This window comes from Anguilla anguilla, chromosome 7 (genome assembly GCF_013347855.1).
Source record: "Anguilla anguilla isolate fAngAng1 chromosome 7, fAngAng1.pri, whole genome shotgun sequence".
In the NCBI taxonomy this organism is placed as follows: domain Eukaryota; kingdom Metazoa; phylum Chordata; class Actinopteri; order Anguilliformes; family Anguillidae; genus Anguilla; species Anguilla anguilla.
The window spans coordinates 27,584,072-27,597,812 of NC_049207.1; the positions used below are offsets into that span (position 1 = coordinate 27,584,072).

At 45.4% G+C, this 13,741-nt stretch overlaps 1 protein-coding gene across 4 annotated transcripts in view; it reads right to left on the bottom strand.

Moving 5' to 3' along the window:
- The window catches only part of spata5 (spermatogenesis associated 5), a 99,576-nt gene that overhangs the window by 20,746 nt on the left and 65,089 nt on the right, over window positions 1-13,741 (bottom strand). For 3 of the 4 annotated variants that reach the window (XM_035425293.1, XM_035425292.1, XM_035425295.1), the window contains exon 15: window positions 5,546-5,710. In XM_035425293.1, the coding sequence (XP_035281184.1) occupies window positions 5,546-5,710 (165 nt within the window). Of the gene's footprint in view, window positions 1-4,352; window positions 4,490-5,545; window positions 5,711-13,741 lie in introns of all 4 variants that reach the window. The other variant, XM_035425294.1, reaches the window with a different exon arrangement.

The window sequence follows — 13,741 nt, forward strand, 5'->3', positions numbered from 1 at the left end:
GGCCACCATCACGGCAGAACTAATACCGCCGTTTAACCACTTCTCCTACGGACGGGCACTGCTCCACCTGACTGCCACAGCATGGACCAGGGATGCCAGCCATCCAGGAAACTGATAAGGGTATGGATTAGAAAAAAATTGCTAGGTATCACAGCCTGACTAAGTATTGCAAATGAACATGTGAGCAATGCTAATAAAACTTTTAACCTTGCAATCCAGAGGTTGCAGGTTTCATTCCCACCAGGTAGGACACTGACGTTGTACGGTTAAGCAGTATAAAAGTTAGGGAACTGGGCTTGTAACCAAAAGGTTACAGGTTCAATTCCCAGGTATGAGATTACCATTGTACCCTCAAGCAAGGTACCTAACCAGCTGTATAACTTGATTGGTGTGTAAAAAAAAAAAAAAAAAAAGTGCACGTTGCAGTGGCTAAAAGCGTAAGCTAAATACCTGAAATGTAAATGGAAACCTGAAATGCGTACAGAGGCCTATACTGTATATAGTTTATACTTTTCTACAGTTTATAAACCCATTAAGATTTATAGACTGTGACATATTTGTGACCTTACACCAAGATCACCAAATATTTGCTAAGAATGTTCTTAATCGCACATTCTAATGCTGATGTATCACTGCTGGTAATTGAAAGCAAAAGAGTTCTGGAACACTGACTTAGAATAAAATAAAAAAACATTCCAAAAATATTTACAACTCAAAAGGTTAAATACTCAGGACATCATTGCAGGTTTTTCCACATTGTTTTCAACTTCCATTTCCAGGCCATAATATACAGCAAGGTGACATAATATGACTGTCACATGAGCAAACAGATTCAAGAACCTGCACTGAGGGAGGACAATGCATGCTTTGTCTCCTTGACAATCATTCCACTCAAATGCCTGTCTGTCAGCCCTTCATATCTGTATCATTGTAAATAATTCAGAAAAAAGTGCCAAAGAATATAGAACACCTCATGAATGATGGTTAAAACTAAAGCAACTTCCGGAGACAAATTCAAAGAGGAATAATAACTGTGTGAACCCTCGGGCTTGAGTGGAAATAAGTCAGCCAGTGCTAAAAAAAGGAATTCTTTTGACAGTCAGTGGATTCCAGTCAGCATTATAAACCTATCAGTCAAGCCAATTTAACCCTGCACCCCCCACCCCTGTCAGATTTCAGAATGACAGAAGATTATTTTAACTGGTTGGAAGGGGACAACATGTAAGAGAATCAGCTGTGTCCAGTTATAACAGAATTAGACGCTCCGCTCGGGGGCGATGATGTGAAACCCAAAACTGGCCCCTCTGCGAAACACAGTGGCAGTAGATTGCTTACCCCTACATACCTGCGCCAGGTGTAAACTTGCTCTAAGCTGCTTTTAGGGGAGGGACAGGGCGGATTTATGTTTTTACACAGGAAGGGGCCTACAGATTTTCACTGCTCACACTGAGACCATATCTCTGAAAGTACAATCTCTACACAGTGAGATACTATTCATCTTAATGTGCTGATCCCTACACTGTGAGAGACTGTTCCTCTTAATGTGCTGATCTCTACACTGTGAGAGACTGTTCCTCTTAATGTGCTGATCTCTACACTGTGAGAGACTGTTCCTCTTAATGTGCTAATCTGTACTGTGAGAGACTGTTCCTCTTAACGTGCTGATCCGTACACTGTGAGAGACTGTTCCTCTTAATGTGCTGATCTCTGCACTGTGAGAGACTGTTCCTCATAATGTACTGACCTCTATACTGTGAGAGACTGTTCCTCTTAATGTGCTGATCCGTACACTGTGAGAGACTGTTCCTCTTAATGTGCTGATCTCTGCACTGTGAGAGACTGTTCCTCGTAATGTACTGACCTCTATACTGTGAGAGACTGTTCCTCTTAATGTGCTGATCTCTACTGTGTGAGAGACTGTGGCTCTAAATGTGCAGATCTCTACAGTGTTTGTCTTAATGTGCTGATCTCTACTGTGTGAGAGACTGTTCATCTTAATGTGCTGATCTCTACACAGTGAGAGATGGGTCCTCTTAATATGCTGATCTCTACAGTGTTTGTCTTAATGTGCTGATCTCTACACTGTGAGAGACTGTTCCTCTTAATGTGCTGATCTCTACACTGTGAGAGACTGTTCCTCTTAATGTGCTAATCTGTACTGTGAGAGACTGTTCCTCTTAACGTGCTGATCCGTACACTGTGAGAGACTGTTCCTCTTAATGTGCTGATCTCTGCACTGTGAGAGACTGTTCCTCGTAATGTACTGACCTCTATACTGTGAGAGACTGTTCCTCTTAATGTGCTGATCCGTACACTGTGAGAGACTGTTCCTCTTAATGTGCTGATCTCTGCACTGTGAGAGACTGTTCCTCGTAATGTACTGACCTCTATACTGTGAGAGACTGTTCCTCTTAATGTGCTGATCTCTACTGTGTGAGAGACTGTGGCTCTAAATGTGCAGATCTCTACAGTGTTTGTCTTAATGTGCTGATTTCTACTGTGTGAGAGACTGTTCCTCTTAATGTGCTGATCTCTACACAGTGAGAGATGGGTCCTCTTAATATGCTGATCTCTACAGTGTTTGTCTTAATGTGGTGATCTCTACACTGTGAGAGACTGTTCCTCTTAATGTGCTGATCTCTACACTGTGAGAGACTGTTCCTCTTAATGTGCTAATCTGTACTGTGAGAGACTGTTCCTCTTAACGTGCTGATCCGTACACTGTGAGAGACTGTTCCTCTTAATGTGCTGATCTCTGCACTGTGAGAGACTGTTCCTCGTAATGTACTGACCTCTATACTGTGAGAGACTGTTCCTCTTAATGTGCTGATCTCTACTGTGTGAGATACTGTAGCTCTAAATGTGCAGATCTCTACAGTGTTTGTCTTAATGTGCTGATCTCTACTGTGTGAGAGACTGTTCCTCTTAATGTGCTGATCTCTACACAGTGAGAGATGGGTCCTCTTAATATGCTGATCTCTACAGTGTTTGTCTTAATGTGGTGATCTCTACACTGTGAGAGACTGTTCCTCTTAATGTGCTAATCTGTACTGTGAGAGACTGTTCCTCTTAACGTGCTGATCCGTACACTGTGAGAGACTGTTCCTCTTAATGTGCTGATCTCTGCACTGTGAGAGACTGTTCCTCTTAATGTGGTGATCTCCACACTGTGAGAGACTGTTCCTCTTAATGTGGTGATCTCCACACTGTGAGAGACTGGCTCTAAATGTGCTGATCTGTACACTGTGAGAGACTGGCTCTAAATGTGCTGACCTCTACATTGTAAGATAGTATTCCTATTATTGTGCTGATCTCTACACTGTGAGAGACTGTTGTCTAAATGTGCTGATCTCTACACTGCTTTCAGTATCTAACAAGTTCTGGGGGGTCTGTCAGAGAGGGGTCACACTCCTGTCCTTAAAGGGGAGGGCGTGTCTGGCCTGAATACACAGGGGCGATACTGAAATGGGGCAGACCCTTCCCAAGGTCCCACACACCTGCAGCAGAAACAATGAGTGCACTCTTTTCCCTGTCCCTCCTTGAGCATGCTCAGACCCACACCCTGTTACCGCCACGCTCGCAGAAGGCTGACCATCTAATTATCACCACCTGCTGATGCGGCTTCCGTTTCCATGGTTATCCGACGCCCCAGCCCCCAATAATGGCGACACTGTGGATTAGTGACCCCCAACCCCAGTCTTGGTCCTGGAGAGCTGGCGGATCAGCCAGCTCTCAGTGGTACCCAGAACTTCACTTGAGACAAATGTCTCTTTTTTAAGGCAGACCTGGTCCAACTGACAATGTGACAAAATTTCTAGCAAACAAAATAATTTAAAAGGCAGGAGATAGAGGTGTGCAATTCAGAATTATCCAACAGGACACCTGCACAACCTCCCCCCTCCTCAGCTCTTTGTATTCATTTAAAATCCCAGGAATCGAAGGGGGCGTCGTCAGCATGCCGAGGCAGATTCTGAAGCGCTATCTGGTGGTTCGATTAAATTGTGAGCATTTGAAATAATGATGCTAATGAGCACTTCGGGCTCATTTATGTAAGCCTGGGAGGGGGGGTTCCTATCTCCTTGTACACAGGAATGGAATGTTGCTGGAGTGAATCTTTCCAGGAAAAGATCACAATGCCCTTTCCTATGCAGGCTTATGGACATTCAAGCCCTTTCCTTAGGGAGTCAGGTCACGGCAGCACTCTTTTTGATTATATTCTTTAGTTATTAACTTATAAGGACTATTATCATTATTAGGCATAGGCCACCACCCAGCCAGAAAAGGAACATTTCCATAACCTGCATTTGAGCAGAGAGTACAGTTCTATGTGTTTACCTGAGAATCATGGTTACCTTTGTGAAGCACCTGGAATTCGCTGAACCACTGGATCAAAGGCGTGGCCGTATGAACACAAATACAAATAGGTATATAACGATGACTGGTGGAGGAGGCAGGATGTGCGGTCATCAGGGTGGTCATTTCTGGCGGACTGGGGACAGATCAATTTTAAGAACCCCTGATTTAGAGGAAGTGGTAAATCTGCAAAAATTTAGGAGGATCTTAAAATGGCTGTGAACTCATGGAAGGATGGTATCCTGTGTACTTCACTCTTCTCAATGGCTGTACATCCCAATGTCCCCATGACAATCACCAAGAGTAACCTAGTAACTCCTGCAGGTATTGAGTTCTGGAGCAAAGTGAACCTTTTGGCACGGTTGGAATCTGCCAACATTCCAGGTTGTCAGGGCATATCCAATGCCAAAACAGCACGGCGAGATTGGCACATTCCAGACTCTGTGTTACATAGGGAAGGACTACGGCACTGTAAGCTGAGAGGTACTGACGCAGCACAGACGCTGTATCAGCTGCCAAGACAAGCACAGGCTCTGCCCGACTCTGTTTCATAACCGTCAAAAGTAAACCATCCACACATAATCCCCAGTATCAATAAAGAAGTATAAGTGGGTAGCACACATGTTTATTTCTCCATGAAACACTGCCTTCCACAGAAAAAAAATCAAAACAAGCTGCCAGAAATATTAAAAACAGTAAAATTCTAAATGTTTTTACTGGACAATGTGCAGCAGATCAGCAGGAAGAGCAGCAACCAGCTTATGTAAATAACAAGATAAACCCAGGGTCAGGCTTTGGTCAGCTATTATAGACAAAATACTCATGAAAGGCAGAAAACCATATTTTCTTTTCAAAAATGAATGGAAAATTACCTGTGATTTTTGCTCGCCTTAAATGTGGTTTTAACTGGTGTTTCCCGAACACCCCATTGGAGAGGACAAAGCCAGGGTCAGTTCCTAATTGGCTGGTTGGCTGGTTGGTCACCATGAGCATGATTTTGGTGGCCAGCCAACCAAAGACTTTTCCCCAGCTTCGGCATATTATAAATACAGTTTTAAGGGGTGTTTTATTCCTCCTAGAAGTCTCAAACATGATGGACTGTGTGCATCGCAGTCAGAGCCAACCTCCGCAACCCCGGCCCCACCCTGCCCCGCCCCGCCCCGCCCCGTCATGCCCGCACGGCAACGCTCACCTCTGCTCCGGAGTACTTCTCTGTCCTGCTCACCAGTTCGTCCAGGCTCACGTCGGGGGCCACGGGCATGCTGCGGAACTGGAGGGCCAGGATCTCCCGCCTGGTGGCGTCGTCTGGCAGAGGCACATACACGATACGGTCCAGCCGACCGGGCCGCATAAGGGCCTGTGGGACAGGGGCACAGACACCGGTCAGTACTGCTATAACAGGAAGGCACGCAGACACGTCAGTACTGCTACCATAATGAGGGCTACAGACACCGAGCAGTACTGCTACTACAGTGAGGGGCACAGACACTGGCCCGTACTGCTACCATGGCAAGGCGTACAGACACCGGCCAGTACTGCTACTACAGTGTGGCGTACAGACATGCTCAGTACCATGTCTAGTCTAAGGAGTAAAAACACCGGCAATCACCATACTCTGAGGGGTACAGACACCGGTAAATACCATATCAACTCCACTAAGTACAGACGGCGGTCAGTACAATACTTACTCTGAGGAGTACTGACACCAGGTCAGTACCATATCTACTCTGAGGGGTACAGACACCAGTCTGTACCATATCTACTCTGAGGAGTACTGACACCGGTCAGTACCATATCTACTCTGAGGGGTACAGACAAGGTCAGTACCATATCTACTCTGAGGGTTACTGACAAGGCCAGGACCATATCCAGCGATTGCCCCAGCCAATGGAATGCTGCGTCTTTGGACCGCAGCACATTTCAAAATCCATGTTTCACACAAATTCCCTTATGATAAAAATAACAATTTTGCCATAATATGCAAACTCTCAATAATGGTGCAATACATGCAGATGAAACTTGTAACAGAAGTGGCATAAAATAATCTAATATTTGGATCAAAAATATTTTTTCCCCACACAGGCTAATAATAATTTCTAAAAACCCTAGAAGCGATTTACGCATTCATTTACTCAAATGAAGCAAGTTACAGTGGCGCTACAGTGGCGTAGGCAGAAATTAATTTTTGGGGAGCCCTGTGAAAAAGCAAGTAGGCCGACTGGGTACGATTTTTAGGAGCGCATTTCACACACGCGCTATTCTTCGCTCCAGCGCTCCGTGGAGCTAATCCTATGACACTACTGAATTCCTAACGGCAATACGGTCATCGTCCTATTCTGCCTTTTGGTGGTACAAAAACACAATTATGTAAATATGTTTTTCTTTTATATATCAATATTATAGCAAGACTAAGTACACAAAAATGAGTGCACAGGTTTCACATAAACCCAAACCAACAATGCAACACCCTCCTTATAAAGTGTGCGTCCGCTCTTGACAGGAACAACTTATTAGCCCTAATTAATAGGAAATAACAGAATTAAATTCGGACTGCTGAGATGTACGCAACAAAGTTGAGGTCAAAACAAAGCCAGCACACTTAAAAACCCATACCCATCAAGCATGCTTTGCATTATAGCATTACATACCTTCACACTGGCAGAAAATCATCAGCTATACAACTTTAAAAGGCCAACAATGTTTCTATACAAACAAGATTTTTTTACTTCGGACATCTCTAGTGACGAACATTAACAACCTGTTAACAAACAAGACAACACCTTCAGTGATCACATTATAGTAACATTGCCTCAGCAGGCATGATGCAGAGGAGGTAACGTATAACTAATTCGGAATGCGCTTCTTTATGGAGGACAACCTTAACATAGTACTACTAGCCATCTTTTTTTATTGCGTGCAGTAACTCTTTTGATGTTCCAGAGTTCTAATGGGCTACAGTACAAGGATGACAAGCACCTAAAACGAATCAAATGCATTATTTAAAAATAAAAAAAATTGTCAAAAGTGTGACACCTACTTTTCTCTGCAATGGTAAAACTGCTGTGGAAATATCGCGATCCATAAACAACACAATTGGCTCAAAGAAACAGGAGTAATTATTTTGTTGTGGTTCAAGTGTGGGTCATCGCCCGTTGTAATCTTCAAAAAGACCTCGGAACATTTGTGTTTATAGAATGCAGTATATGTTTTGGCCAGCGTTTTGGCCATCTCATTCTGCAGAAAAAAAAAATGCAGAATCCTGCATATCTACTCAGAGAAGTACTTACACCGGTCAGTACCATATCTACTCCGAGTGGTACAGACACCGGTAAGTACCATATCTCCTCAGAGGAGTACCGACACTGGTCAGTACTATATCTACTCAGAGGAGTACTGACAGTCAGTAGGATGTTCACTGAACTGAAAATGAAGCCTAAAAAATTCCATATCTACACCACTCCAGACTGACAAAGCTTATGGGGGTTGGGCTCAGCGACTCAACAGATTCACCGGAAGAGCAGAGATCACCGCCAGATAGCTGAGACAGCGGCGGGGGTGGGGGGGGGGGGGGGGGGTGTACCATGGCAACAGAGGAATGGTGATGTAGAACTGGACAACTGACACAGGCGTATATGCTCCGTAACCATGGAACCGAGGGGAGTGGGGGTGAGTGGGTTTCGACATGGCGGCTGCCCTCTGGAATTTGTTTACTGGACTGTCAGTTTTCACACCTTCCGGAAGGCTCCAAGGCCAGCTTAAAAAAAAAAACTGCCAAAACAGAGACCCGCTGCCGTGGGAAAGTGAGGGAGTACATGTTTTTCATACCCCTCCATGCCCACCCCCCCAGCCACTGTATTTGCTACTGTGATGATGTCACTATCGCGCCCCAGTTGGCCAAGTAACATCCTGAGGATCCCAGCAGCGGTGACCACCTCAGGGAAAATGACTCCGTTGATTGAGGAAAACGGTTCTGCAAAAACAGGGCCCAGCGAGGGGCACAAACTCTGAGAACCTGCCCTTTCCCTTGACCTGTCCCCAACAGAGACCAGGCGGGGCAAGCGGGTGTGTGCGCGTGTGACTGTGACTGTGTGTGTACGCATGTGTGTGCATGAGAGAGAACACGTAAGCATGCATTTGTGTGCCAGTGTATGCAAGTGTTGGGTGAGTGTGTGCGCATACGTGTGTGTGTGTGTGTGTGTGCGTGTGCGTTTGTCTGTCTGTCTGTGCCAGTGTTGTTTCCTCTCCCATCCCCAGGATAAACAGCAGGCCATTCAGCTCCGCCCAAAGCTTCCCTGTAAGGATGCAGTCCTGGGCGTGGCCCTACCCAGCTCAGTCAACACTGGAAAACAAAGAGCGCAGTGTCACTGCTCCACACGTCACCAGCTGCCCTGTTCTGGAGTCACCGCCAGCAAACTGCTCTCACTGCGTCAGTCCAAACGCCACCCTGCGCATTTCCCACAAACCTTCTTCTAATGTTTCAGGTCAAGCCGGAGCCAACACTAATGATAAACTTCAATGATGAACAACAAATGATCAGAGTGAAATTTCTTTGGTTCGCAACGATCACATCAGTGCGTATTACTGCAGTGATACACTACTGCTGATGCAGGCCAGGCCTGAGTTAAAGAGCATACAGGGCTCAAGCATCCTCTGGAGGGCAGGCTTACAGATGAAGGAGCACAGGAGCTCAACCTCACAGATTTACATTAAAAATGAGCAAAGATCTGATTACTTTGTTTTAAAATATCTGCAAAGAGCGCCTGCAAGGAAGGTGCTGAATCAGTATAATAATAATAATAATAATAGTAATAATAATAATAATTCTTAAATGTTTAAATCTAATGACCAAATCACACACACATAAGCTTAGAGATAAAGATTAGTGTATGCACGTAAGCACACACAAGCACCACACACATGCGTACACGCACACAGTCACAGACAAGTGCACACCTCTTTCTCTCACTCTCTCACTCTCTTTCTTTCTCTCTCTCTCTCTTCCTCCCTCCCTCCCTCTCTGAACTGCATTAGTCATTCAAGTAGCCTGAGGCTGAGAAAGCCTTTTCTTCCTCTCTGAGAAGCAGGTCATCCATCACTAGAAGAGATACTTCCTGTTTTCAAGCAGTCCAGGAGGCAGGAACTTCCAACTTAAATACTTGGCTTGGCGAGCAAGGCCTTCGATGACAGACGCATTTCTGAGCGGCTCGCTCCACCTGACGTCTTAGTGCGGTGGGGGAGGGGTGGGGATGGGGGAGGGGCAGGGCTGGGGACTGGTCTAAAACTACACCCAGCTTCAGTATCCCAAATAAACAAAATGGATAGCACTTAAAAAAACATTCTTACATGTTGCGCAATTTTGAATGAAGGAGGCATTATAAATAACTATAATACATTTTTTTAAAATTATGATTACAAAAAAACAGTAAGTATATGTTGCTGTGCAAAACTGAACCCTGCCACATTCGTTTTCCGTTGGCAAATGTGCTTTCCAAATACACTCCACACGTGGCCTTTGTGAATGCGCATCTTCAGACTCAACTGGGAATGTTCTTTCTGGTGATTATGTCTTTCAGGTTTCGAGGACAGCATTACGTAAGGACACTTCGCATCATTGAGCTGTATATCCATATCATGGAGAGCAACTGACTCACGTGTGATTTGAAACATTAGTACAGAGATTTCTGTCAGTTTGGTACAGCGCAACTTCTGCGCTGGGAAAAGAGTCAGGACACAAAAAGACTTCACCCCATAAAAGCAGGACCATCCCGGACCAGGATACATCTATCATCTACATCTATGATCCATCATCTAGCCCTACATCTATCATCCATCATCCACCCATCCAATACAAAACTCCTGCTCTCCAACACTCTCCAAGCAGAGGCAAACTGTTTTCAATAACCACAAAAAAAGAAAAACATTTTCCTTTCTAGCGGGCAGCAATCTGGCGGCAGAGGGACAGCAGGAAAAGCCGGATATTTTGGGAATCTCTCTCACATCATCCGATCAGATTAAAAAATTCAACTTGGAGAGGAAATGAGGGATGCCCGTGCTGACCCAAGATAAGCACATGGTATCTGAGCCTGAAGTGTGAGCATATAACCTCTCTCAGGGCAGCAGACCAGTGAGCCATGCTGGGAGTCTGAATAACAGCTGGGCTGGTCCTCGAAGGAGGGGAGGTCGGCGTTGCACTTTATGAAATCTGAAATGCAGATTCCCTCCCCAGGTGGAGAGCAACAAGGTTGCGAACTCACGCTGTTGGCATCAAACACAGGCTTGCGGGCTCATTCTTGCACTCTCACGCCACTTGAATGCATCTCACGCTAAATAAAAAGCTCATTAAGGAAAACAAAGCTGCTCCCGAAAGAAATGATGCATCAGCTCGCGGAACGAAGTACGAGAGGCTCTTAAACATTAGAGACTGTCGATTGGCTACCTATCTCCAGCAGCAGCCCACCCAAGTCCCCGCCCCCCCAGTGAAAACATTTCTGATGACGTATTTATTTATGAAATTATGGTTGAGGAGCCTTCCGCCCAGGACCCAACGGTCCTTCTTTAACAGTCCTCTTCATTCTTACGATCTATTCTGTTCCTGACCACACCCGCCTCTCCAGTTCCCCGCTTTGCGTTCCCTGCTTTGCGAGATTTCATAGCATTTAAATTTGCTTTCAGCATTATTCTCTGTTTTCTGTGTGTGCGTGCCCGTGTCTGTCTGCGTGAGTGTGCATGCATGTGCACGCGCATGGGTATATGTATGGATACGTGTGTGTGCATGTGTGTGTACACGTGTGTGTGAGTGTGGACGAGCAGCCTTAACATTCCCGAATGTGTAAAAATTATCTGGAATAAAAGGTTTTCAGCACCACAGCATGTTCTGCCCCTCCCTGAGTCAGCACCCCTAACAGGGGGGCAGTAAAAGGGAGGCCCAGGTAAGAGAGCTCAGTTACATACATTTATTTAGCAGACACTTTTATCCAAAGCAACGTACAAAAGTGCACATCACGGTCATTGGAACAACTACAAAACACAAGTTCGATAAGGTACAATATTCATTTTGTACAGCTATTTATAGCTAAGACAGAACCCAGGAAAAAGAGCTCAGGTATGAGCGCTCAGGTGAGACAGAACCCAGGTAAGAGAGCTCTGATGTGACACAGGCAAGGTAAGGGAGCTCAGGTGAGAGTTGAGCCTGCCAGGCTCTGTACAGCATGTGTGTCCCACACACAGATGCTGACAGAAAGTCATTCAGTACAGCTGAAAAAAGATATTGGTTATTAGAACAGGCTATTATTAGCTGTTAGAACTTGTGTGGAAAAGCAAGAGAAAATTAGTGATGCTACAATTTTGCAACACAGAAAAGCTCACTTCCAATCAAGAGGCAAAAAGGATATAACGTACACACAAACAATACACATATACACACACATACACAAATAAACACACACACACAGTTTTACAGACTTCCCCTTCCTGCCGAGTGTGTGAGCGTAAACCCTGCATGTCCACTTTCCTTCATCCATCAGGTTTGATTAGCACATGGGGCCTTCAACAGGATGGGCCCCCACGGAGCCGGTGTGGAGAGCTGGGGCCCAAATGCCATGGAAACAAAAGAAATGCCAGGAATTCAGCCACTGCTTCCCTGTCCCTCTCTCATTTTCTCTCCCTCATCTTTCTGCTTATCCGCTTCTCTCTCTCTCCATCTCATTTATTCATAGCAGGGTCTGTACATAACTGTGTGTGTGTGTGTGTGTGTGTTTGTGTATATGTGTGTGTTTGTGTTTATTCACTCTTTCTCCCACTCACTGTTCTCTCCCTAGTTTGTGAACACAGGAAATGATTGCAGTGAAATCCCTCATGGAAAGCCCCCCAACAAATACAAAAAAACACACGCACACACACAATCCCCTGGTCTCTAATGGTAATAGCCATCTTTCCAGGGGGAATAACGGGCCCCACGTTTGATTTAGTGAGCGGAAGTCCTGCGACAACAAACAGAGCTGATCTGGCCGGGGGCAGGAGGGGGGATAGGATAGGGGCAGGAGTGGGTGGAGATGATATGAGCGCACAGCTGTGTGTAGTTACAAGTGCTCCCCCTTCCCATTACCCTGAGACGCCCACAGCCCTCTCTATGACCATCAAATAAAAGGCGCTACAGCAGGATAGGGCCCGTATATGGTGGGATACCGCCCCAAAAAAACCACAATGGCTTAACTGTCAATCTTTACAGTAGGTCAGACTGACAATGGTGGGTGTGTGTGTGTGAGTGTGTGTGTGTATGAGTGTAGGGGTTTGTTTGTATATATGTGTGTGTGTGTGTATGCGCGTGTGCATATATGTACGTGTCTGTGTTTGTGTGTGTGTTTATGTATGTGTTTGTGTGTGTGTGTGTGTGCATGCACATGTGCGTGTGTGTGCGAGCATGTGTGTGTGTAATGAGTGCTCTTTCTGGTTTCCATTGCCATAGATGCTCAAATTAGCATTTGACTGACCTGCAGCCTGAACACCAGAACACAGGCATTTAAGGAAGTGAGGGAAAAAAACTGATTTTTCCAGCTTTCCAAAAAGTAAGAAAATCTATGCTTTGTGGCCATTCATTAAAAATTATACAGAGCAGCAAGGTAAATGTGGGAGGGACTACTGGCAGACCACAGAGAGACCCTGTGATGTCATGTCACATAACTGTGATGAAGCTCCACGGTTCAACATACTAGCAGCCAGTTCACACCCTGGAAAAAAGGCATGTGGACCTCTAGCCAAATAGTGACTACAATCAATGATGAAACACACCGAAAACCAGAGTTGCCATCTCCACCTGCCCCGGGCATGCCCCCTCCCGGCTCTACCCCCCTATGACACCATCCTTCGCTGAATTAATGAGGCACAGGAACCGTAGCTGTGAACAAGATTAATTTACTGCGTACACCACAATGCATCACCAGCATTCAAACTCTTACCTGAACGTGAGATTACAGGTGGTGTGAAAGCTGTTGAGGGGGTTGGACACCCCCCCCCCCCTTATTTAGAACACTGCAGCAATGCTCAATGCCAGGCCCCGCCCCACACCTACTTTGCCAGTGACACTGGGCTGATTTATGGCAGGAGGATGGAAGCAGTGAAAACGCTTCTCTCTAGGTGTACAGAAGCAGCTGTCTCCTAATTGTGTCCTGTCAGTCAGAATGATTTGTACCTGTCTCTCTCTCCCTACCAGTCACTCTTTCTCGTGTATTCCCTAACCTTTATAGTGACTGCGTGCATTTTTTATTCTTTAAAAAAAATAGTTTTAGGTTCTAGGCCTGTGAATCTTGCTTTTCTTTTCTTTTTTGCTATTTTTTGTATGTTGGTGTATTTGGCACCAGCTCAGGCCTGGGGGAGGAATCTCAGGTCAGTG